At 39.5% G+C, this 25,217-nt stretch overlaps 1 protein-coding gene across 2 annotated transcripts in view; it reads left to right on the forward strand.

The window, feature by feature from the left end:
- PARD6G (par-6 family cell polarity regulator gamma) overlaps positions 1-25,217 on the forward strand; it is an 88,717-nt gene that overhangs the window by 10,879 nt on the left and 52,621 nt on the right. Inside the window, exons 1-2 of one of the 2 annotated variants that reach the window (XM_081952113.1) lie at positions 11,097-11,228; positions 14,177-14,399. In XM_081952113.1, the coding sequence (XP_081808239.1) occupies positions 14,276-14,399 (124 nt within the window). In that variant the 5' untranslated portion in view covers positions 11,097-11,228; positions 14,177-14,275. Of the gene's footprint in view, positions 1-11,096; positions 11,229-14,176; positions 14,400-25,217 lie in introns of those variants that run through there. The other variant, XM_081952112.1, reaches the window with a different exon arrangement.

The raw sequence follows: 25,217 nt of genomic DNA on the forward strand, positions 1-25,217 counted from the left end.
TGTACATGAGTGATTGAGACCAGTGTCTTCCCTAGCCTATAACTGGACAATTTGGTGATTGGAATGAATGAATAGGCCTGTCTTGGGAAAATATGCTTATTAAGAGCAACATTATTATAATATGCAAAGCTCAAAGGTTGTGTAATACTTGAAGTATATCAACATGAGCATTCAGCAGTGATCCACCTTGAGTTTTAAATTGGTAGAATCGGCTATCTAAGAGGTTGTCTAGACAGTTAATGAAGCATACACATATATCAGTAACCTTCTGAAGCGGCATTAGCAGGAGCAGTGCAAAGGATTTGAAAGCATTAAAACCCCAAAATGGTGTCATTGGCGAGCCTATTCTAGATCAGATACGGGTCAAAATGCCACCTCGCATGTGATTCTTCTTCCTGGCAGATGTTCATGATGTCATTCTTTAAAAATTAAATGGAGGTTAGATCAACGCTAAATTGTAAGCACTAAAGCTTGTTAAAACCTGTCCTGGGAACTAGAAAGTTCAGAATGAGAACTCACCCTTTCTTCCTTGCCCTCTAGTTTTGTTTTGTTTTTTTAAAGGCGTGAGCGAGTGCATTTTACAGTTTTCTTGGGCTTTTGAGAGTAATAGGATTGTGAATCCATACGTTCCTCTTATGTTTGAAAAACGAAAGAATTACAGACCTAAGTCAGTTCAATAATATACACTGTAACTGAATCTGGACCTTTCTGTAGGGAACTGAAAAAAATACTCTCAATACCCTTTGTATTCTCAAAATACAAAGTAGCTTTAGTAAAATATTGAGAGAACAAATATCCCACAAGTGCAAGAGCGGTCACAGAAATCTGATCACCGAATTAAGGCATTGCATTTTTTTTTGGGGGGGGGGGGGTTGATACAGAATACCTGCATTTTGTCCTACCTGGTTCTGGGACTGAATTCATTTGGAGAACTAAATTGTCTATGCCACCAGATGGTTAGACCTCAAATTAGCAATGCACTTGTTTGATAGAATTGAAGCTAATACTTTTTCTTGATTACCTGGTTGGATTGGGGTGGGAGGGGAGAAAGGATGGAGTGCCACATTGAAATGACTTTGATCACCCCAAGAGCCACATCCTTAGCAGTTAATTGTGGGACAATGTAGTTCTGCTTTCTTATAGACAGAAATATTAATATGCAGGGTATTGTTGGTAATCTTTCTTAAGCTTAGTTCATATTGCACTAACATTACAGGTGTCCTCAACTTAAGACCACAACTCAGATCAAAATTTATGTTGCTAAAGGAGTCATTTGTTAAATGGGTGTTGCCCTATTTTTTAACCTTTCTTGACAGTTGTTAAGTGAGTCACTGCAGTTGTGAAGTTAGTAACACGGTTGTTAAGTTAATCAGGCTTCTCCGTTGACTTTGCTTGTCAGAAGGTTGCAAAAGATGATCATATGATCGCAGGACATTGCAGCTGTCATAAATATGAGTCAGTTGCCAAGTGCCCGAATTTTGATCACGTCACCATGGGGATGTTGCAGTGGTTGTAAGTGTGAAAAACAGCCATGTCACTTTTTTTTGTGCTATTGTAACTTTGAAGGGCACTAAATGAATTGTTGTAAGTTGAGGACTACCGGCATTGCTTTCACCCTGGCTTTGCTATATGAAGGAGCTGTTGTTGTGTTTCACAAACTATGGCTATGATTTAGCAGATATGTGAACCTGAGTGTAGTGGTGAAAGTGTTGGACTAGAACTGGAGCTAGTTTGGAGTAAGTCCATCTCAGTCACTGCAATTTACTCAATATTTTTTGACTAGTCACTCAGCCCAACCTAGTCTAGCTCATAGGGCTATGTGGCGATAAATTGCCCTACCTCCTGGAAGAAATTTGGGTTATGCATGTAACAAATCAGCCAATGTTGTGTTATTCCACAAATTGTGGAATGCAAAATGTGTGTAAACCAATATTTTGTCTTTCTTAAGGAGTTGTTGCTTGGTATCTTTGAGACATCAAGATAATGAAAACAGAAACAATGGCTGTGTGAAGGGCATCATTTGACTGCCAGGTGAAGGACATCAGTGGTTCATTAAAAAGTTGGGCATGGAGACTATTTAAAAACCTGTTTGTTAGTCACATGTGGTTGATATAAATTTTATAAGGCATAACTTCAGCATGAGGAACAATCCTGAGATGGAATTGAAACAATTGAAATTATATTGTAACTAATTACTGTAGTCCTACTGTTTTCAATGAAAAATGATATTCCATTTCAAAAACGGAATAACACAATGGAAGACACCCTTCCTTATAATGAGACCTGGATTCCACGTATCCTAATTGCATCTTCCTCCCTCCAAAGGCCACATTTCCCACAAAATGTAAATTTGAATCCTAAATTTGTTGAGTCGCTGGCTTTCCTAATAAGAAAACTGAGAAATTTGCAAGGTTGAAAAATGTTTATAGGCTCTAAATTGAGACACCTCTTTTGTAATCCATTTTGTCTGTTTGCTGAATCTTTTTGCTAGTCTCCTTTGGAAAGATCTTTGAAATAGACAAAATCGCTGGCTCTTATTAAAAGAAAAACCACATGTGACTTCTCCTCCTTTAATTGCAACTTATCTTTCAACTTTAATCTTTAGGTGTAGCAGTTTACTGACACATCCTTGCATGTTTTGCTATTGTTGTTTGAACAAATATCTGCAGTAAAATATTTGAAGATGATCCTGTCTTTAAAGATAACAATATTTTAATTATTGGGGCTGTTATTAATTTTAAAAAATCCTGTCTTCAGTTGGCGCCATTTTTTTATGTGTCCACTCAAAAGCTCATTTCATCCACTCTATGAATCCCTGTGTTCTTTTAAAAGAAAAAGATTAACCTAATGAATTTAATTAAGCCATATTTTAGGAGGATTTTTTTTCAGCTGAGAGCTGTCCTAGACCATCAAGACACTACATTATTTGGATCATAAATCAATTGTTATCTGCATAATTTGTGAGGGAGAGGTACCAGAATTTTGAAATATCAATTTTTTTAAGCATCATTAATTGTTTGTTCCTGGATTATCATTACTGCATATCCTAAGAGTTGGAATGCCAAAGGTGACCTGTAGTGAATCTTGTTGGTGTGATCAAAGGATGTCCATTTTTGTGATGTTTACATTGTTTTGGATTAAGTGAAATGTTGCTGGTTCTCTCTTAGTGTTTTTGATGCCTTCAGGAATCAACGAGTTGACTGGCAATCCTGCCCTAATAAGATAGAGCAGCATCAAAGCCACGTCTGGTTTGCCTTGCTTGATAACACATTTTTTTCTAAGGCTACTAATACGGCCTGCTAATTTAAGTCTTAATTCTGCTACATGTGACCGTGTCATGTCTCTCCTAATTTTTGTAAATACATGGTTTCTTGAACCATATAAATTGTTAGAAAGCTCTGGCTGGTGTTTATATATATTTTAACCATTACAGTACCAATCTAACAAGTCTTGATCTGTGCTCAGAAATCAAGAAGATAACTATTTCATTGGGTCTCCAATGTAATTAAGAATATACCATGTTAAAAACATTCTGTTTAAAAATTAAGAGACTTATCTTGTTCTTCTGAGCATGCAATATTATATGATAATATGTGGTGTCTGAAATATGAAACCTCTGGCTTTTAGTACAAGTTAAAACATAACTGTCATACCTAAGAATTCTTCTAGATCAAGATAACTGTTATTTAGGAAACTGCTGAAAGTCCTAGAGTAGAAGGCAAAAATGAACCTATTGTCCTCTGGATGCAAATGGGTTAGAGTGCTCACGTGTTGTGATGGATCTCCTGGAATGGGGTTGGTTGGAAGGCACAGGGGGTTGCAGGAAACTCATTTAACCCTTTAAGAACTATGAACAGTCAACTTTAAAATAAAAAGCGTGGTGCTTAGGTTAAAAGAGCAACCATGTTACCTTATGTAAGGTCAACTTACGACTGGTCATTTAGGAAATGTTTGAAGTTGGAATGAATCCCCACCCCCAAAAAAGCTCCTTATGATTAGGATTCAAGGCTCTGATGGCCAGCCTCCACCCCTGCAGTCACGTGACCGCATTTTGAGTGCTTGGCAACAGGCCAGCATTTACCGCCATTTGCAGCATCCTATGGTCGTGTGATCGCAGTTTATAACATTTTTGCCAAAACCGGTATTTTCTTCCAGTTTCTGGTAATAAACACCCCATACTAGCGAACAATGGTTTTGCTTAACAATCGTGGTGTTGACTCACTGCTTCAAAAAGGTCATAAAATCAAGCACAGTCACAGGGTGATTTGCTTAAGAATCAATCATAACTTACAATCAGAGTTGCAGGTTCAATTACCATCATAGGTCAAGGACTACCTGCATATTATCTGTCTTCCATTGAGGACCTGTATACTGCAGGAGCCAGAAAGAGGGCTGTGAAAATATGTACAGATCCCTTGCATGCTGGACATAAACTGTTTCAATTTCTTTCCCCAAGAAGACACTGTACACAGCTCTGCAGGTCAAAACAACTAGACACAAGTTTTTCCCCCCCATGCCGTCACTCTGCTAAACAACTAATTCCACAACACTGTCAAACTATCTAAAAGGGCAGTATTATCATTATTCCCATCTTCCCTATTACCTATCTCTTTATATTCTTATGATTATAACTTTGTTGCTTGTACCTTAAGATTTATATTGTTTTCTTAATAGCCTAGTGTGATTTATGTTGATTGCTTATTTAGTATCCATGACTATCACTACCGGTAAGGGTTGTATCTAATGTTTTATGATGCTTGTATTTTTACAATGACTATGATAATGATCTACCACTATTCTTGTATGTACACTGAGAGCTTATGCACTGGAGACAAATTCCTTGTGTATCTAATCACACTTGGCCAATAAAGAATTCTAATTCTACTATTTCTGTTGCTCCTAAATAAAAGCGAGGTAGCAGTTGTTAGTTCCTTATTTCAGATTTGGAATTTGTGTGCTTGGATTCCTGCAGGATTGTTTCAACCATAGCCGGGAGAGCAAAAATTAATCCGAAACTTCTACTTTTAAGTACATTTCCTTATGTGCAGCATAGTTACGACAGACCAAGACATACATTCTGGTTTGGCCATTGACAGACACTAAACACACTCTTCTCTCCCTCTCTCTCTCTCTCTCTCTCTCATCCTTAATACATCCCTAATACAAACAAATAGGTACATTTTTTTTCTGCCCTGAGATGGTGTCCTAGCTGCTTTGGTGACTGAGGTTGAAGTTAGCCCTTGGTGTCGTTTTAAGTGTATTCTACAGTTGCTGGTACAAATTCTGTAACAAAAGGTTATCTGATGCTGTGGTACAGCTGAAGAGTTATGGTCACTACAAGCAGTCCTCGACTTACAACAGTTCATTTAGTGACTGTTCAAAGTTTCAACACTGGAAAAAGTGACTTGTGACCTTCTTCACACTTACGGCTGTTTTAGCATTCCAATGATCACGTGATCAAAATTTGGACACTTGACAACTGACTCATGTTTATGACAGTTGCCATGTCCTGAGGTCCGGTGATCAGCTTTTGTGATCTTCTGATAAGCAAAATCAATGGGGAAGCCAGATTCACTTAACAACTTCAATGATTCACTTCACAATTGTGGCAAGAAAATGGGGCAAAACCCACTTAACAACCATTTTGTTTAGCAACAGAAATTTTGGGCTCAGTTGTGGTCCTAAGTCTATATCGGGTGGGCAGCTAGGGCACTTTTACGACCTGTGGATTGCAACTCCCAGAATTCCTGAGCTATGCCCTAGTTCTGTGATGGCAAACCTATGGCACATGTGCTACAGGTGGCACACAGAGCCATTTCTGAGGGCACGTGAGGCGTTGCCCTGTCAGCTCCAGCACGCATGTGCGCACTGGCCAGCTGATTTTCGTCCATTTTTCACCCTCCAGAGGCTTCCCTGAAGCCTCCGGATGCCAAAAAACAGCCCAACACGTAAACCAGAAGTTTGAGAACAGACTTCCAGGTTGCCCATTGGGCTGTTTTTCTCCCTCTGAAGCCTCCAGAGGGTGAAAAATTGCCAAAAATCAGCTGGCCAGAGCACGCATGCGTGCTGGAGCTGAAAGGGCAACGCCTTGTGTGCCCTCAGAAATGGCTCTGCATGCCACCTGTGGCACGCATGTCATAGGTTCGCCATCGTCGCCCTAGTTGATACCCCCTGGTCTACATCGTTGTATCAATACTTGGATTTTCTTGGAGTTTTGCTTCTGAATGTTCATTTTCCTGTTTCTCCCTCTGGGACTTTCAAATTCAATTTACAGTTTAAACCATAGCAAGAAGTAGGAGAAGACTTAATTTCACACTGAACATTGGTAGAAGCAAGCATTGCTTGGTAACACCTAACGGGGCAACTTCCTTTTTAGCAGCTTCAGATCTTTTCAGATCTCAGCAGACTGGAGGGCTTTTATCATTTCCCCATTTAAAAAAGAGGAGAAGAGGGATCCATTGTGTCACTGCACAGTAATCGTGCTGAGCAATATCAATTGTCCATCAGACATCAGGCATGGAAAATTAGATGAGTGGGGTTGTGCAAAGTATTATTTTGATGGAAGAGCAAGCCAGGTGTAGAGAAGGGTGCTCAACACCAATCAATGACTAACCTCTAACATTTGTAGAGAAATACACTTTTTCAGAGTAACATTTATGTTGCTTTTATTTTATTTTTTTATTATAATTTTATTGCTTTCAAAAGATAAGATACAATACAAAATACAAATAAATAAACAAGAACAAAGAGTAACAAACTACAAGGAAGAAAAAAATAACAATACTGGGAGAAAGAGAAATTAGTATATTTAACAAGTTTAAAACTAAATACATGTAGTCCTTGAATTACAACAGTTCATTTAGTTACCATTCAAGGTTACAATGGCGCTGAAAAAAGTGACTTATGACTGTTTTTCACATATGTCACCATTGTGGCATCCTCCCAATGCTGAAAATTCTGTTGCTTGGCAACTGACTCATTTATGGCGATTGTCGTGTCCTACGGTCAGGGCCGGATTTTCCTATAGGCTAACTAGGCTTCAGCCTAGGGCCTCAAGATCAAGAGGGGCCTTTTATTTTTATTTATTATCCGTGCCACATTTTTTATAAAGGTTAGTACCAATTACAACATGTTTCATTTAATATATTGATATATATCACAGTAATGATGTATTTTATTATCTCTCATGTAATTTACAAACTTAAAAATGGGAGGTGAAAGGGCCCCATAAGTGGAATAGCCAAGGGCCTCTTTTCATCTAAATCCGGCCCTGCCCACGGTTATAACTTTGGAACATTCTGACAAGCAAAACCTGATTCACTTAACAATCGTGTTACTAAATTAACAACTGCAGTGATTCACTTAACAGTTGTGGCAAGAAACGTTGTAAAAATGTTGCAAAACTCACTTAACATATGTCTCACTTTGAAACAGAGATTTTGGGCTCAATTGTGGTTATACGTTGAGGACTATCTGTAGTCCTTGTTGATAAATATATATATTTTTTAAAAACCCTACTAATTGGTAACCCAAAACGTTAAACTAATCTCCAAAATCCTCTGTTAACAGTCCATTGATGTACGGTATTTTCACATGCAGAAACTCCACAAATGGCTCCCAATCTCTTATAAACTTGTTAAATTTATGTTGCCTCTATTGATTAAAGCATTTGGCTTGAACCACATAAACAAGATCTAGGTGTATAAAATTGACTTCCTCCTCCATTAACCAACCTCATCTTCCGGTATTCTGTAATCTGTTCTTTTATTAAATGAAACTGATCGAGTGTGAATCTGCTGGAACACATCAGGGCACTTCTGTCCTCTTCAACACCCCTCCAAAATGGAATAAAACAAAGTTGCATGTTGATGCCTGTCCCTTTTTTAGTTCCATATTAATGCCTTGTAGCGTACTCTGTCAAAATCTGATTTTCACCCTGTCCCTGTGCTGCCCAATAGACCTGTCTCATTCTATTGTATGCGCATAATGCAGCTATCCTCTCTAAGCCCAAGTGGGCTTTACTGTGAAGAGTAAAGTCTAGTCATCAATCACAACAGAACAAAAGTAGCTGTATTTAAAGAGAGAGGGAGGGAGAGAGGGAGACCTGCTGGTTGCATCGTGCTTGGCAAATTCAACCACGAGTATTAAAATATCTGAGTGTCTCTTTTCAAACCTCAACTACATGGAATGAACAATTAAAGGCTGCTTCCATATGAGCCCATTAGTCTCACGAGTGCCGTTCTGTGACATGCAAACTGTATAATGCAGCTGGGATAAAGACTTATACAGCTCAGATAATGACTTCTTTGGCTTATGGTACATGGATCTGTAATTATAACCTGGGACTTTACAAAGCTGTTTAGTCTAAATGTTTAAAAGTTTTGCTCAAGTTCCCTGCTGCATTTGCAATTCTTTGTTGAGGCTGGAATCTGGCTTAGTTTCCATAGAGGCTCACATGTACAGCACTTTGTTGCTTGAGATCTTGTCTTAATCTTTGAAAGCTCCCAGCCTCCTTTCCCCCTGACTTTCAAGACAATTTCTTGTGATTATGGATATCGGGGTACATTTGGATCTAGAATTTTTCACCCTATCTGGCCAATGCTTTGCTTCAATTGACTTTTTCAAGAACCCTAACAAGACATGAAATAGGAAGACTGACAACATTCTGCAAAAAGATGTAAGCTCTGTTTGGGTCAGGCTTGTTTGGAATATCTTGTTTCCAAATTCAAATTATTTTGCTATTACTTTACAATACAATACAATACAATACAATAGTAGAGTTGGAAGGGACCTTGGAGGTCTTCTAGTCCAACCCCCTGCCTAGGCAGGAAACCCTATACCGTTTCAGACAAATGGCTATCCAGCATCTTCTTAAAGACTTCCAGTGTTGGGGCATTCACAACTTCTGGAGGCAAGCTGTTCAACTGATTAATTGTTCTTTATGGGCAAAATCACAGGAAAGCCTTAATTCTTGCAAGATCTGATGTGTTGCTGTTATCATTGTTGGAAAGGAGATTCAACAGCACCCCAGTGCAAGAATACATTTGCCTCTTGACAAGGAGGGAGTTGATCAGTCTCTTGTCTGTTGCTTGTTTCATGGTTCTTCCAATGCAATTTGACAAGAAAATTTCAGAAACTAAAGAAGAGAAGCTACTCCTTTTTTTCTTAATGGGTAGGCCACTTCCAGAACAATTACAAAATCTGGCTCAATTTCTATTGCTCGGAGTATATTTTATATTGCTTAGTGTATCTTGTGTGCAGAAGCTGGGCTGATGACTGTAACGTGGTCATTATCAGTAAGTAATGATAATCAAATAAATAGTATGTCACCACCCTGGGTTATGCAGTTTGGATTAACTTGATTAAAATGTCCCATTTCCCCCTCACTTGTCCCAAATGTGCTTTTTCAAGAGGCAACTGGACTTTCTGGTTTTTCTTTGGAGACATTTCACTTCTCATCCAAGAAGCTCTTAAAGCTGAAGAAGCTTCTTGGATGAGAAGCGAAACGTCTTCAAAGAAAAAAACAGAAAGTCCAGTTGCCACTTTAAAAAAAGCACTTTGGGACAATCATGACATGGATGACTGAGAATTCCCATAGACATTTCTCCTCACTTATTAAATATTGAAATGTGGATGAAACAGGGAAGGTTATTAAGAAGGTGGTTGGGCTATAGTTGCAAAGAACTTGAAAGAAGTGGATTATCTAGATCTGTTTCAGTCAGGTTTCAGTATAAGGACAGCCTTGATTATTCTTGTTGATGATCTGGCAATTGCAGGATGGAGATGATGCATCCATCCTTGTACTCCTTGATTGCTTAACAGCTTTGGATACTACTGACTCCATTATCCTTTTGGACCAGTGCCTGAATGTGGGGGGCACGGTGGTACAGCAGTTCTCTTCTTTCCTTTAAGGCCAGTTCTAGGGGGCTTTGGTGAGGAAAAGTGGTCACTCTGTAAGCCTCTCCTTTTGGGATATCTCTGAGCTTGATGTTCTTTCCCCTCTTGTTCAACATCTATACAAAAGGTATTGAGATCATCTGCCAGTTGGAGATCTGGTATCAACAGTAGAGGCAGAGACATAAATTTAGGAGGTGGTTTTCAGGAAAAAAAAAACATAGGAGAAGATTGAAAGCTCTCCTTTCCATGCATGCTGGTTGGGACTTCCACATGCTTGCTTGGGAACAAGGCTTTTTATAACAGAGCCAGAGTATTCTGTAATGAGTTTCCCGCCCGCAATAGGGGAAGGGCTAGAAAAAGATGCCTTGTTCCTTCCAACTTGAGAGAGGACAGTTTCTTTTTCACTGCTGGCTCTGCTTTGTTCTGAAGAACACATATGTCCATGGACTCTTCCAGATATTCATTCAACCACCAGGCTTACCTTTTGATGGGAATATGTTCCAGAAAGAAGTCCCTAGCAAGAAATATGGGCCTTCTGAATGTAAGATCTTATTTTTGGATGCAGCTCTGGTATATCTAAAATGCCGTAGGATTTACTGCCCACGTTCAACAGGAGAGATATCTCCTTTATGTCTAGTTTTCTCAAATGTCTCTTCATGCAACTCTCTTTTTGCTCAGAACTGAAAATCCTGCTTGTATTTTGCCAGGAAGAATTTTCTGCTCCTGAGCGGAGAGGCAGTTCAGTGAGGAATGGAGCATGGGGTGCCTTTGAGGATTGGGTGAGGCCCCGGGAGGCCCACTGCAGGCCGCAAGTGAGTGTCCTTCAGCTCAGGGGCTAAAAGTCCTGCGTGAATTTTGGCAAGGGACATTTTCAGCTCCTGAGTGAAGCCTCCCAGTGTCCCCCTCCCTCCAAGGTATCCAATGCTCCTTAGCTGTGATTCCATTTACTTAATCACCCACAAAATCGCTTAATGACTAAAACTGGGAGTGGCTGAATTGTAGTCGTAGCAGTCACATGGGTGTCTTCCTTAATAACAAGTTTGGTCTGGCTCCAGCTGAGTTGAGGACTACTTCCATTTGATTATAAAACCAGTCTTGATTCCGTTAATGTTTGTTTATTGCATTAACTTTTGCAATGAATTTATTTTTGTATAAGCTGCTTGGCTCTCTTTATTATTGCTGGCACTCAAGTAGTATGAAAATAGACAAGAATTCCATTTGGGCTAGGATGGGTTGGCAATTTCTATTTTGCTTCTAACTGCAAATCAACCAGACAGTGACAAATACTCAGGAGATTCCTTTGATGGCAACCCATTGTTTGGGAAGTAAAGGTATATAAATCTACTTTCTTAGTCACTATTTGTAGCACTGTTAACCTAAATTACTTTCCTCTTACTTTTTCCTTTCCTCCTCTTTCTCTCTTTAGCTTTGTAGTTGCACTTGAGTTGTTTGCACTAGGTAAGCAGGTCAAAGTAGATTACTGTATTTCATTGTTTAAAAATTGCACTAATAAGTAGATTAAGTTCCTGCAATGAAGGATTGTCCTGGATGGTATGTTAGTGTTTTCTGTGTGATAGACAAACATTAGAAGCTTCTAAATCTACTTAGCATCTGAGTGATAGGAAAGTTCAAAGCAACAGAGAATATAGTTCAAACACTAGAGACAACCACCAGCTATGAGATAGTCTGTTTGGCACTATACTAAGTAGGGATGTATCATTGCTGCTCACTAGCCTTTAATTATGGAGAAAAGGATGGAAATAACCTTTTTTCATTAAAAAAAACCCAGTTGGGAGCAGTGAAAAGTATTTGGTCTCAGTCTAAGAATGGTTAACTTATAATTCACAAAGTATTTTTGCATATAGGGCCTGTGGATATGTTTCAAGTTGATATATGCTTTCTACAAAGTCTCTTAATGTATATATGCTTAAGAGTTGTTTTTCTGCCACATATTTGAGACCTTGCGTGTTATCTTTTAATTGTTACACTCAGTGATCATTGCATGTCTGAGCTTTTCCAAGCTTTGGACTTCACAGAATCCTTTTTCATTGCTTTCCGGTCTGGGAAATGCTCAATGACAGCTGGCAAACAATTAAACTTCCATTGTTTTGTATGATTGCAGTTTAAAGTATGTAATAAGAGTTATTTTCACCCTTCGTGATTTTTGAGGGCACAGGTATACTTAATCTCTGATGGCAAATAGGCCTGCTCTGTTTCTCTTGTTTTTATGTTCTGTTTTTGGTTTTGTTTATGCAGATCATTCCTCTGTTAATATATAAAATTATGGCTCATATATTAATGTTACAGTATATCAGTTACTTTTTCAATAGTAATTCTGTTTGATTTTAAGTATTTTCCTCTTTATTTAAGAAATTTCTTTAAAAGAAATCTCCAGTGTGTAAGATTGCAAAATAAACACCACATTCCTGTTATTGTTATTGTGTCAGTCTGTGTGTGTGTGTGTGTGTGTGTGTGTGTGTGAGCGAGAGAGAGAGAGAATATATATCTGTGGATGGATAATTTTATTGGACAGAACATACTTCTTTAGTAGTAACTGCTTTATTATTTTCTTATTTCTATGGTTGGTTTATCTTTATCCTATATTCTTCTAGAGCATTCAGTACGTTTCATGCAACTATTCCTTTCAGTTGCTGCTCAGTCCCCTTAAAGTACCACTTAACAAGTGACGTCTCTTGTATACATCTCCAGTTTTGTCTCAAAGCTTGTATAGTAACTTGCTTCTTCATGCTTGATACCTTTTAACATCCCTGAACAAACACAATAATGCTGTACGTTGAGGTTCTTTATTGGCTTCTATTAACTCTTTCAAGTATTGTGATCAAAGCAAAGACTATACAGTAGTAACTTTCTCATCGACATTCTTCTTGGTTGTCCTCTGATAGAACGAGCTTTTTCTTAACCATCCAGGCTTTCTTTCTCATTTTTTCCCTTCATTAATTTGCCCCAATGTCTCCATTAAGAGTCTGTAGCTCTAGTTGAGGGAAACTATATTCCCTGGGAATGTCGTAAACGTTGTCCTTTTCGTTGTAGCAGAAAAATAGTGCATGCTTTGTTATTAGATTGATTCTCTTTAAGGCAAACTAAGGAATCGCCTCATCTTTGGGCAGAAGCATCTGGGGATAATAAAAGGTGATTCATGATACTGGCATTTATAGCATAGGACTGTGTATGCTTTGAAATGATATGGAACAAAAGCTTTGAGTAAGCATAGCATTTCTCTGCCTATTCACAAAAGCACCGGTTTTTTTGCACATTTCTGGTGAACAAGAAAAAAAGGATGTGACTGCTTTAATAAGATGAGTCACTAAAGTCTAGCTTTTTACAATTTGGGGAAAGACGGCAATGAAATAGAATTTATAAAACAAACCAGGGTGGCATCACAAGAACAGATTGTTGACATAGGAAGCAGAATACCTAGGGGGAAAGTGGAAGTATTGCAATAGAAAGTGTGTTGGATATGTTCAGTTGCCTTATTATTTCAAAAAACAATAAAGACGGCATATAAATAAACGTTTTATAAAAGGTATGAAATCATTCTAACAACATTGATCCTGCTTTTGGGGTAGGAGGAGTAAATTCCTAACATTAAGGGAAAATCTTTAAGAGAAACTTCTACATTATGGTTCATTGTTCGATCTTTGGGGATTAAATTATTGTGCAAATCAGTTTAACACTGGATTAATTTTCATATTATTAGCTGCTCTTTTAAAATCATAAATGTCACTACAGGTAATCCTCAATGAACAACTGTCTTGTTTAGCAACCATTCAAATTACCATGGTGCTGAAAAAACTAATTTTATGACTACTCCTCAAACTTACGACCATCACAGTGTCCCTGCAGTCATATGATTGCTACTTGAGAACTTTGCAGTTGGCTTATATTTATAAACATTGCAGCATTCCTGCTGTCATGTGATTGCTAATTGTGAACTTCCCAGCTGGCTTCCAACAATCAAAGTCAATACAACATCTGGCAGTAAAATCAGGTTATGGACATAAGAAGTCTCGTTTAGTGACAATGGGCAAGTTCCTTAATGACCACAGCAGATCTGACATAAATCTGGCATGGTCATGTAGTGTTTTATTTAACAACCGCATCGCTTAACAACTTCCATTGTGGTCATTGAGGACTATTTCTAGTACAAAACTCTGCGAAAATGTATATGCTGCATAAGGATAAAAACTGAGAGCTCCATTTGCAGTCCTAAAAATCCTGACACGTGATCATTTCTCCTTTTTTCCCCCCCTGATCCTAGTTTGGAGCAGAATTTCGAAGATTTTCTCTGGATCGTTTCAAGCCAGGAAAATTCGAAGATTTCTACAAACTTCTCCTTCACATCCACCATATTTCCAACATGGCGGTAATGATAGGCTACGCTGACATCCACGGGGATCTTCTTCCCATTAATAATGATGACAACTTCTTCAAGGCTGTTTCCAGCGCAAACCCATTGCTTAGGATTTTTATCCAAAAACAAGGTGAGTTAAAAATGTTGAAAACTTAAATGACTTCATTGGTTTTTTTTCTTCAGCTGAAAATAGAACCAGAGGCAGCTACTGGGGGCAGTGGTGGAGGGAGATATCAAGATAGGAGCTGTAACCATGGTCTTCATCTATACATGTTTACCCTTTCTGTTGCTCCCAACATGGTACCCCTGAATAGAGTGCTGGGCTTGATGACTTCCCAAATAGGAAGCTTTAAATGGGGCAAATAAACTAGTTAGGCAAGTGAGAAAAATACATCAGACAAAAGACAGTAGCACCTTAACATTTCTTCATAGCATGCCCTCACAATAATTAGCATATTTTCCTCATTAATATGGCAAGTGCCATCCTCTTGTTGGTAACTGGCGAGAACTGAGTATCCTTCAGAAATTGTTCCTTTCTATATTTAGAAAGGTGCTTAAAACTGAAACAACCACTAAAGTTTGCAGAATGCTGCTTGCATAAACAAATAACATTGGAAATTACTGTGCTTCGCGTCTTATGAAAAGCAAGGATAAATTTCGCTGGTATATGAGACCAGAGAAATTCTCTAGCTTGTGTAAAAGATGTGCTTCAAGTTAATGTTGGAAATGTGAAGGGTCATTTTATTGTGTTTGATGGACATGTGAAAAAGCTTTAAAAAATGTTGGGCTCAAATGGGATTCAGAGGATTTTAAAGATTGGCCTTCAGATGAAACCAGAACCTGAGACTGAGCCATGAAACACTGTTTTTATGTCTAAAAACTACAGTGGGATTACTGTATGCAGAAAGATAGAAAGCTTTGGCAATGGAGGAATGGTGGGTGAAGATGACAAAACTTGCCAAAATTGCTAAATTGACTTGTTTTATTAGAGAAAAGACAAAATCTACACTTATAGATAACTGGAAATCCTTTATGAACATTTTGCATTAAACAAAGGAACATGATTTTTGGTTTTGATTATTAGACAGGCTAAATCAGTGATGGCTAACCTTTTTCGGTCGGAATGCCCAAAGCACGTGACCAAACCCCCAAAATGCAATGCGCACACCCCCATGCATGTGTGCCCTCGCATATGCATGCGTGACCCCCCTGCACATGCCCCGCCTCTGTGCATGCACGCCAGGGGTGGGTTCCTGCCAGTTCTAACCTCTTCTATAGAAGAGGTTCCACAAATCTACAGTGCCATTTAGAACCGGTTCCAGCTCCCTCCCCCCGCCCGTCCGCACATCATCAAGATGAAGAGCGAAAGGAGGAATTCTGGGAGTTGAAGTCTTAAAGCTGTCAGGTTTGAACACCCCTGGGTTTTTTTTTTCTAAAGGGCTATGGGTGCAGGGATCTTGTAACTTGACAGCTTTAAGACTTGCGTGATTCAAATGGCAGAGTTTCTGAGCCAACATTTTGGTTGCTAAGCAAGAGCGTTGTTAAGTAAGTTTCACCACATTTTACAAGTTGGCCACGCCCACCCAGTCACATGGCTGGCAAGCCACTCCCACCCAGTCACATGGCCGGCAAGCCACTCCCACAAAGCAGGCCACTCCTACAGAAGAGGTTCTAAAAATTTTTGAAACCCACCACTGATGCACGCCCCCTGCATGTGCCCAGCCCCCCACGCATTTGCACGTGCTCCCCTCTGCACACGCCCCCCCCCGCACATGCATGGCAGAGATCTGAAGACCAGCTGGCCAGTGGGAGGCGAATGCGCATGTGCGGCAGAACTGAACTGGGATGACAGCTCGCCTACCATCAGAGAGGGCGTTGCGTGCCATCTTTGGCACGCGTGCCATAGGTTCGCCATCACGGGGCTAGATTATAGAAAAGAGAGAGTCATTAGGTAATTTTAGAGAGTGGTTAAATTATAATTGTAATTATAACTGCTGTGAAGAAAATCAGAAGCAACTTTTTTATATTTCTATTTTTTCCTTTAGCTTTTTCTTTTCTTACTTTCTTTTTCTTTTTTCTTCTGTTTTAGCTTGTAACGGTTTTTGCTATTGTTGTTAAAATTTTCAGTAACCATTATGTATAAAAAAATAAATAGGGATAGAATTCGGTCTCCTGAGATTGCTTTGTCCTTCTATAGTAATAAAATAGAGATTTTATTTGTTTGTTTTTTGTTTTGTTTTATAATACATGTTACTATTCTTAGAACTTTTGTTCACATACTTTTTACATTAGGGATCCACGGTGTTCCTGTTTTGCTTGTCTTGATAGATTTGTTTTTATATTCCTGGGTGAAACATGTCAATTACACAAAACTGAATTATGAACCCCTTCTCACACTGCCATGTTCCACAGACATTTATGGAACACTGCTTTTCTTCCCCTTCATCTCTGATTGGTTCCGCCCTTAAGGTCACAAATTTACATGACAAAAAGCAGGTATTGATGGTGGGAGGGGAAGGCTTTATTTAAAAAAAGCATTAAATAAGAACACCAAGTGTTATGGTGATACCATTGGAAAGGGATAGGCAAAATTTTGAGATATGTTGCATTTGTAAGGAGCAAATCAATGAAGTATAAAGTTTAATGTGCTGGACTAGAACAGGGGCCTCTAAGCATGGCAACTTTAAGACTTGAGTAATTCCAAGAATTCCCCAGCCACCCATGGCTGTCTAAGGAATTCTGAGAGTTGAAGTCACCAAGTCTTAAAAGTTGCCAAGTTTGGAGATTTCTAGACTGGGAGATCCAGGTTCTAATCCTTCAATAGAAAAAGAACCTGACTGGGTGACTCAAGGTTAATTACTTTCCGCTCCAAAAGAAGATCAAACTCTGCAACAAGCCAGCAGAAGTGCAAGTCCTCCATGGCATCATACCCTGATCGATGGTTTGGCCATATGTTCCTAAGTGAACATAGTGCAGACAATCGCACTCTTGCAAGCAAATGACATAAAACACTACAGTTAAAAATACTCATTGTACCCTCCCAAATTAATCTAAAAAGCTATTCATCAAAGATCTATTTCTGGGGCTTTCTCCACCAGAATTAATTTATTTGATTCATAGAGATAAAATCTTCATTGTTTTTTGCTAAACAACTACGGTACTTTTCAGAGTATAAGATACACACACACCGCAAAAGAGGGTGAAGGCCATTTTTGGCCTCCCAAAACCCTGCCCTGTGCATCCGTTTTTCCCAAAAACGGGGCAGACAGAGGTTTTGGGATGCATGCAGAGTGCTCTTGGGGGCTGGGGAGAGCAAAAACTGGACGTGCGGAGGCCAAAAACTTTTTTTTCTTATTTTCCTCTTTGAAATGTTGGCGCGTCTTATACTCCGGTGCATCTTATAATCCGAAAAATACAGAACCTTGTTTATTTCAGCTTGCCTACAATGCTGGAAACTGTGGCTCCTGATGTTGTTAAAATGAAGTTGTTAAAATATATATATTTTTAAATGTGCCAAGAATAAGGAGGCTTGGATAGGTGATAGGTTAGCTAGCACAATGTGAGCTCCCTTACCTTTGATCATCATGGTTTGAAGGAAGTAGAGGAGGGGCCACCACCTGGCGCCTGTGGGCAGGGTGTGCCAGGTGCAGGCCACGCCCACCCCAGCCCCGCAAAGGGGAAAAAAACATCACGAAACATCATGTGACAGTGTGACGCCGCAAGTTTGACACCCGTGAAGTAGAATATATGCAGGTAGTCCTCGACTTGTAACAGTTCATTTAGTGACCGTTCAACGTTACAATGGCATGGCACTGAAAAAGGTGACTGACGAGCAATTTTTCACACTTATGACCATTGCAGCATCCCCAAGGTCATGTGATTGATATTCAGATGCTTGATAACTGGTTCATGTTTGCAATGGTTGCGGAGTCCCAGGATCACGTGATCATCTTTTGCGACATTCTGACCAGTGTGGTCAATGGGGAAGCCGGAATCACTTAACAACTAATTTAACAACTGCAATGATTCACTTAACAAATGTGGCAAGAAAAGTTGCAAAATGGGGCAAAACTCACTTAACAAATTTCTCACTTAGCAACATAAGTTCTGGGCCCAACTGTGATCATAAGTCAAGGACTATCTGAATGGAGCTATCAGGCTTTTATCAAATTTGAAGATCTTGAAAATATAATTATGTTTCTCTTTCATATTCCCTTACCAGCCATTTTAAATATACAGCTGTCGTAATCAGCTTTACTTATTTCTAGCGTAAAACCTATTCTGTATGTTAGAGTAGTCGTTATTTGCAAAGGCTTGCCAAGGCTTAACTTTGGACAAAAATGTGTTCCCAAGAAAATAAAAAAGGCTTTGCTTTCCTCTTGATACCAAATCAAAACATCCCCTTTTCCTCCAAGAATCGGAACATTTATTTTTTCTTTTAAGTGATTTGTTGGCTTGAATGTTTTTTTATCTTGGGATTGTATTATAAGATAAATAACACAAGAAGCCAATGCCCTATCCTGCGATCTTTGGTGGAGAAATAGTTCTTATTACACTTAAAGCTGGCTGCACTTTAATGATTAGTTACTTTTTTTGTGAATTTTAAGATCAAAGGCTTTAAAGAACTCCAAAGCTCTAAATGGGTGTTTCTTTGCCAATACACTTTGCCTTAGTCTGTCTGTTGTTGTTTGATACACCAGCAAAGCAGATTGTAGCCGGATTACTATATTGGACCAATATTCTTCTCTTATTTCAGAGCCAAGGGAATACACAGATGTCCTGCTTTAGGGCCTCTCTTTCCTTCCCCCCAGCCCCCACCTGCTCTGCAAGCTGAGGCTATTGATGTTCTTAATTGCAATTGAAATAGATACCTTCACGCAGGTGGTGAAGTTGATAGAGGCAACACGCAACACAAGTTTAGATCCCAGCTGAGTTTTATTGGACAACCTTGGGTCCAATTCTTTACATCTAGCCTTTTGTCCCCTCTCTGCCTAAAAGGGACAATGTCTTGTCTCTTATGATTATAAGGAAGGAAATGCTATCTTGCATGAGTCTTGGGGAGAGGAGGAGGAGGAGGAGATGGAGATATAGCTAAATACAACAGGACATATAGTAAGTGAAGTAACACTGGCTGGATCCGTAAAGAAAGATTTCAGTGTTTTTTCACACACCTTTTCCCCCACAGGAACAATTCAGCAAAATGGAATGCAGAATCTTCCTCTCTACTTAAATTTGTAGGCAGATTTTTCTTCGTATTGTCCATAGTGGGAAAGACCCAGATAGCCTAAATTCTGATCTAGATGCCCATTGGATTGATTTTTTTTTTGAAGTCATGTGTTTTGCAGATGAGGAAATTATCGTGTATCATAAGAAGCAGGTACTTAAAACACTCTTCTTCATGTTCAAAATTGTTTGAAGCATTTTGCTTATATTTACCACTTAGGAATACAAGTTGTACTTCGTGTCATTTCTGTGGCATCTGACCCATCACTTGCGGCATTGAATTTAGAGTATCTATTAAATCCTTCAATGGCATCCTTGCTTCAATGTGCCAGTGCTCAGTGGAGACCTATGAAATTTTGATAAGCTGTGTGAAATGAGGCAGCAAGATCCTGTTTTTGGATGCATGAGTCGATGAGCTCATGGGTGAAATTCTTTGCACTTTTCTTACATGGTATCCTCGCCATGGATTGGTTATTAGCTCCCATGAACAATAAGTCGACTACAATATTAAACAAAGATATTTTCTTTTGTTTGCTTGCTTGTTTTTGTGGGGATGTTTAGTCCTGCATGACAGGCAGCTGTTAGAAGGGCCAGTTTTAACAGAAGGAGTGAGAAGGCTGGCCTTTATCAGAAGGAGAGATAATTACCAGTCTTGGACCTTCTCATCCATCTGAAGCTAACCTAACTTCTCTTTGTTCCCCAAGGTGGCAGGTCAGCGAGATTATTTTGCATCACAAAATGAGATTTGCCAGAACTTATCTGGCAGCTTTAGGAGTCCTCTCCCCACTTGCTTTGGGCAACTGACTGAAGAGAGATAGCAATTAAGACACTGGAGATAGTTTAATGGACTACCTCTTAGGGCCTGGTTGATTTATTGGCAAGAAGAAAAATGTTTGCTTCTCTCTCTCATCAGCTTAAGGGAGTATATTTCTGATTAAAGAGTGGTTTATCCCATGCCTGTTAAAAAAAGACCCACAGCTTACATTGATTTTAATGTGGCTTGCCTCTGTGTGTAAATTAGAAAAACAAGTAATTTACTGGCAGCCAATCAACATAATTATAAAGAGGAAAGTTTTCATTATTGAATTTTAAATTACACGACTGTCTCTCCAATTAGAGGCAAGGAGCTATTGGTCCTCTTAAGAGCTGCTCCACTCTAACTCACAGTTTCTCCAGCCAGTATAGCCAAAAATAATTCCCGGGCTTCTAATTCACTGGTATCTGCTGACCACCATCTGTGCTCAGAATTTCTAGACAATTTAGGAATCCACTTAACATTTCAGTAGACAATTTGTTCAGCAGATCTAGAAAAGCATGAATGTAGGCATTTGTCCTATGGGGTAGGGGTCTCCAACCCTGGCAACTTTAAGCCTGGCGGACTTCCACCAGGCTTAAAGTTGCCAAGGTTAGTGACCCCTGCTATGGGACACCAACAAAGCTTTGCTGGCTGTGGAATTCTGGGAGTTGAAGTCCGCCAGGCTTAAAGTTGCCAAGGTTGGAGACCCCTGTTACGGGACACCAACAAATTTGCCTGGCATAACTGCAGATGGTAAGACATTAAGCAGAAGACCTAAGAAAAGGCATGCTGGTGCCTTGATGAAAAGTCATAAAAAAGGTAACAGATGGGGACATTTAAATATACTGTACATTTGGATTTCTGACTATATGACGATTCTGTAATCCTTCATCCAGGGCAAGATCAAAGACTGAAGTGCTTAGTGCTCCTTCAAGCAGATACCAAATAGTTTTGGAAAAATCTAAAGAAATTATTTTTGACCCCTTTGGGTCAACTGTATTTTGGAAAAATGTCTATGGAGATTCTCAAGACATTGAGAATTCTGGAAAGGCTGCTTTAAGAAAGAAGTTGACTATTCAATTATCCAGAATTTTTAGTACCGATAGAGGAGATTTTTAGGATTTGATTTGCAGCAGGTTGCTCTAATACTGTTGAGTTGGGAAGCAGCTACATCTGTTGCTTGATCAAATGGCTTTGGACTTTTAGTTTTATTTTTCTTGATAAATGTGAATCATCAGGAGCTGAGGTCAACTTGAAGACAACTTTATTTTGCTTGATAAAGACTGTTCCAAGTATATCAGGCCCAGCTGAATAAAGCTATTCAAAAGAGGGTGACATCAGTTGGTTCATCAAGTTATTTTTAGTTAAACTAATGTCTACATTTTAAATAAGAGGAGACATAGGCATCCCAAATGTCAAAGTACTGAAGGGAGAGAAGTCTTCCTTAACCTCTCTGAGAACTGTGCTATAAAAGAGAGTTTTGTCTTAGGGAATTTTAAAGTAAGCCTTTATCTTGATTATTTAAATAAAGCTACTCTTCTACATTGCCAGCAGTTGGAGCAATTTCTGCTTTGGAGTTCATTTAATTGGGTCCCATTCTTTTACAGCTAAAACTGTAGGAGTCCCTTAATTGTTCTAATAAAGGCATGAATGGGCCTGTTAAAATGTTCCTCTTTCCACAGGCCCTGTCAAAGCCGATTGAAAAGTATAAACAGCAGTGGAATGCAGGAGATCTTTTGAGTTTGGACAGCACAAATTCTAGACAATCAATTATTTTTCTGCCTGGTGAATAGCTAAGATGATTATTCAGGAATTCTGTTTTGTCCATGCTTCAGAAACACAGCCCACTCCTTTACTGAGAATCAAACAAAAAGTATTTACTTGGGGATTTCTGTGTGTCTCCATTTGATTTTTGGTTTCCTTTTAGAAAGTTAGTTAGAAAAATGCATTGGGCACTCAACTTCCGCAACAGTTTTGTTGGGGGATGAGGGTGGGAGGCCTTTGTGTCGGCCTACAAAGCTGTCTTAGAGAATCAAGACATCTATTCAGTAACAAAAATAATTTAGCAACACTAAAGGTGTGTGTAGAGAAAGGGGAAGAAGTAATGATTGCAGACATTGGGACATAAAGATTTGAATTGTCACAGAATTGGTATGCGGTGGGAAAACTGAAGGCTATCCAGTTTGTTTCCCAAATTGCATTTTCTTCTACCCCCCTCCCCTCAACCCACCCCCCAATTGTTTTTCGGTCATCAACCTTATTATAGAGGTAACTTCTGCTGAGAAAAGTAACCAGAGAGGTGAGTAGGGAGAAAAGAAATCTTGTATTTGAAATCAACCTCGTAAGGACTTTACCACATTCTGTTTTCATCATTGGCTCTGCCTGAGATTTAATTAGCCTTTAGGGTTGTTTTCCCAACTTGGATGAGACTGGCAACAGAAGTGACAGTTGGTCGGTAGTGTAATTGTAGGCTAGAAGAGTGGGAGTTGGATCTGTTTTTCTCAATTGTGCTTGAGCTTAATGAGATATTAGGAGATTGATCTTTGTTTACTTGCAGATTTATTAATTAAGCTGAGAACATTCATTTTTTTTAAAAAAAAATCTGACTGATAGTTTGTGATTAGTTCCTAAATATAGACAATATGCACTTCTTGGTCTTCAACTTCAACAAGTCTTGAAAAGGGAGTTTTCAGTAATTGGCTAAACCAGGGGTGTCCAAACTTGGGAACTTTAAGACTTGTGGACTTCCTCCCAGAATTCCCCAGCCAGCATGGCTGGCTGGGGAATTCTGGGAGTTGAAGTTCACAAGTCTTAAAGTTCCCAAGTTTGGACACCCCTGAGCTAAACAAAAGACAACTTTGTCTTTTTTTAAATAGTGGAAAAATAGTCCAAGCGTAGAGATGCTTATGACTGCTGCTGATTCGTGAAGGCATTGTAAAGCAGTTCCTATAGCCATGATGGCAAACCTAAGGCACATGTGCCAGAGGTGGCACACAGAGCCCTCTCTGTGGGCACCAGCGTCGTCGCCAGCTGCTCTTCATGCGTGTTGGCCAGCTGGTCTTCACGGCCTGAAAGCGGCCCCAAAGACGGCCATTTTCCAGGCTGTTTTTGGGATTTTTTTGAGTGGTTTTTTGGGGACTTTTTTGGGCTGGTTTTGTTGGGCCATTATCAGGCTGTCTTTCGGGCCTGCAAACGGTTGGAATACGGCCTGAAAAACAGCCAAAAAACTGCCTGAAAAACACCCTGAAAGCAGTCAAAAAAAACAAGCATGCGCGCACCAGCCAGCTGGTCTTTAGGTTTCCGGCCCTGTTCCATGTTCCAGTTTGGGCATTCGGTGCTGAAAAGGTTCACCATCACTGTCCTATAGCCTTTAATAAGAGAACCTTCTAAAATCAAGGGATACTAAGTGCAACAAATGAACATTGGAAAATCATCACAGCTCGTGGACTGATAACCTCGATAGACAAGTTTATTTATACAGCACAGAATGCTCACCAGAAGCTTTTATGATGGCAGTAGTTTTTCAACCCTTGTCAGGGGGTTTGTTGTGTAGAACTCACTCCTTTTTTTTTGACTAACAATTTATGTGAGATGCCTTACCTATCTTTCACATGATAAGAAATGAGTCGCCCGAATAGATAAAATGTGTTATCATTTATTATTTAGAATGGCTGATACAAGTTCAGCTCTACTTAATAGTCAATCTAAGCAGCTAGATCCTTATCTATAGACTGTTGCCAAACAGAGCCAGAGTCTGTGGGATGCTGGCATTGTAGAAATGGGTTTTCCTGATTCTGCTGTTTGCCTATTTTAAGATTGCAAGCAGATAAAACTTCATAGCCATGCCTCCATTCTCAGGCAATAGTCTCTTTGATCCCTCTGTGTGTGTGTCTGTGTGCACAAGCTCTATTCATCTTGACATATTAGGATCCACAAAAGTGGCAAACAATTTTCTCCCCAATTTACTTTATGAAAATGTTTTAGCTGGAGCCTCCTGTGTTCGCAGCTTTCTGTGTCTCCCAGAGAAGAATAATTACTGCCTGGTTTAAGCCAGCATTTCATAACTGGGCAAGCTGTTATTCCTGTCAGGCTGCTGAGTCAGGCTCACTGAATTATTTAATTTTTTTTTGTTGGTGGGGGAGAGAAAAGGGAGGGGTGTTTGTAAAGGGCCTGAGAAATACGTTTTGTTACCTGCTGGGGTAGGCTGAATCGGCTATAACTCCTTTGCTGCAGACCTTGTGATATGCATTTCTGGGGTGTCTGGCCTTTTTTGTGGTAGGAAAAAGAAAAGAAAAGCAACCATTTCTTTGGCGTGTTGGCAAAAACAGCTCTGGAATTATAGCCATGAGAACTGTTGAAAGAAGCCTAAGTTGAATAACTAGTGTCATTTTGCCAATGGGTTATTTTCGGTGGCTTCAATTACATTCTTGCTTCTCCCTCCCCCTCAACCGCATGGGTGCCGCGTAAATGGTAGGCTGAGTTACAGTTGCAAAGCCACTAAATGAAAAACCCTCTTTGGAGAGAAAGAACACTTCTCTTCCCCTCCTCTCCCCTCCTTTCTCCCTCCTGTCCCGTCGCCGTTCCACCCCACCCCCCGCCACCCATTTTCTTTTAAAGATCCTGCTTGCTTTCCTCATAATATAAATATCCTTGGTCTGGATTATTTTGCCTTGAGAGTAGCCACAGGAAGTTTCCCTTGGAAGAGGAGTTGGGACAGAGGTTGGCCTTTCCAGTGTGGCTTCAGAGAAAAACTATGGATTTGTTTAACACTAGATTTGCGTTGTATTTTTCACAGCCTCAGAGAGATGCTTCTAGCAGCATCCAACTTTTCCACCATTTACTTGCATCAGGGAAATGGGAAGAAAGAAAGATGGTGCACCCTTAAAATAGTTCACAATTAAAACAAAAAACAAAACCCCACCAAACAAA

The sequence above is a fragment of the Natrix helvetica genome, assembly GCF_964273705.1.
Source record: "Natrix helvetica genome assembly, chromosome: 4".
Taxonomy (NCBI): Eukaryota; Metazoa; Chordata; class Lepidosauria; order Squamata; family Natricidae; genus Natrix; species Natrix helvetica.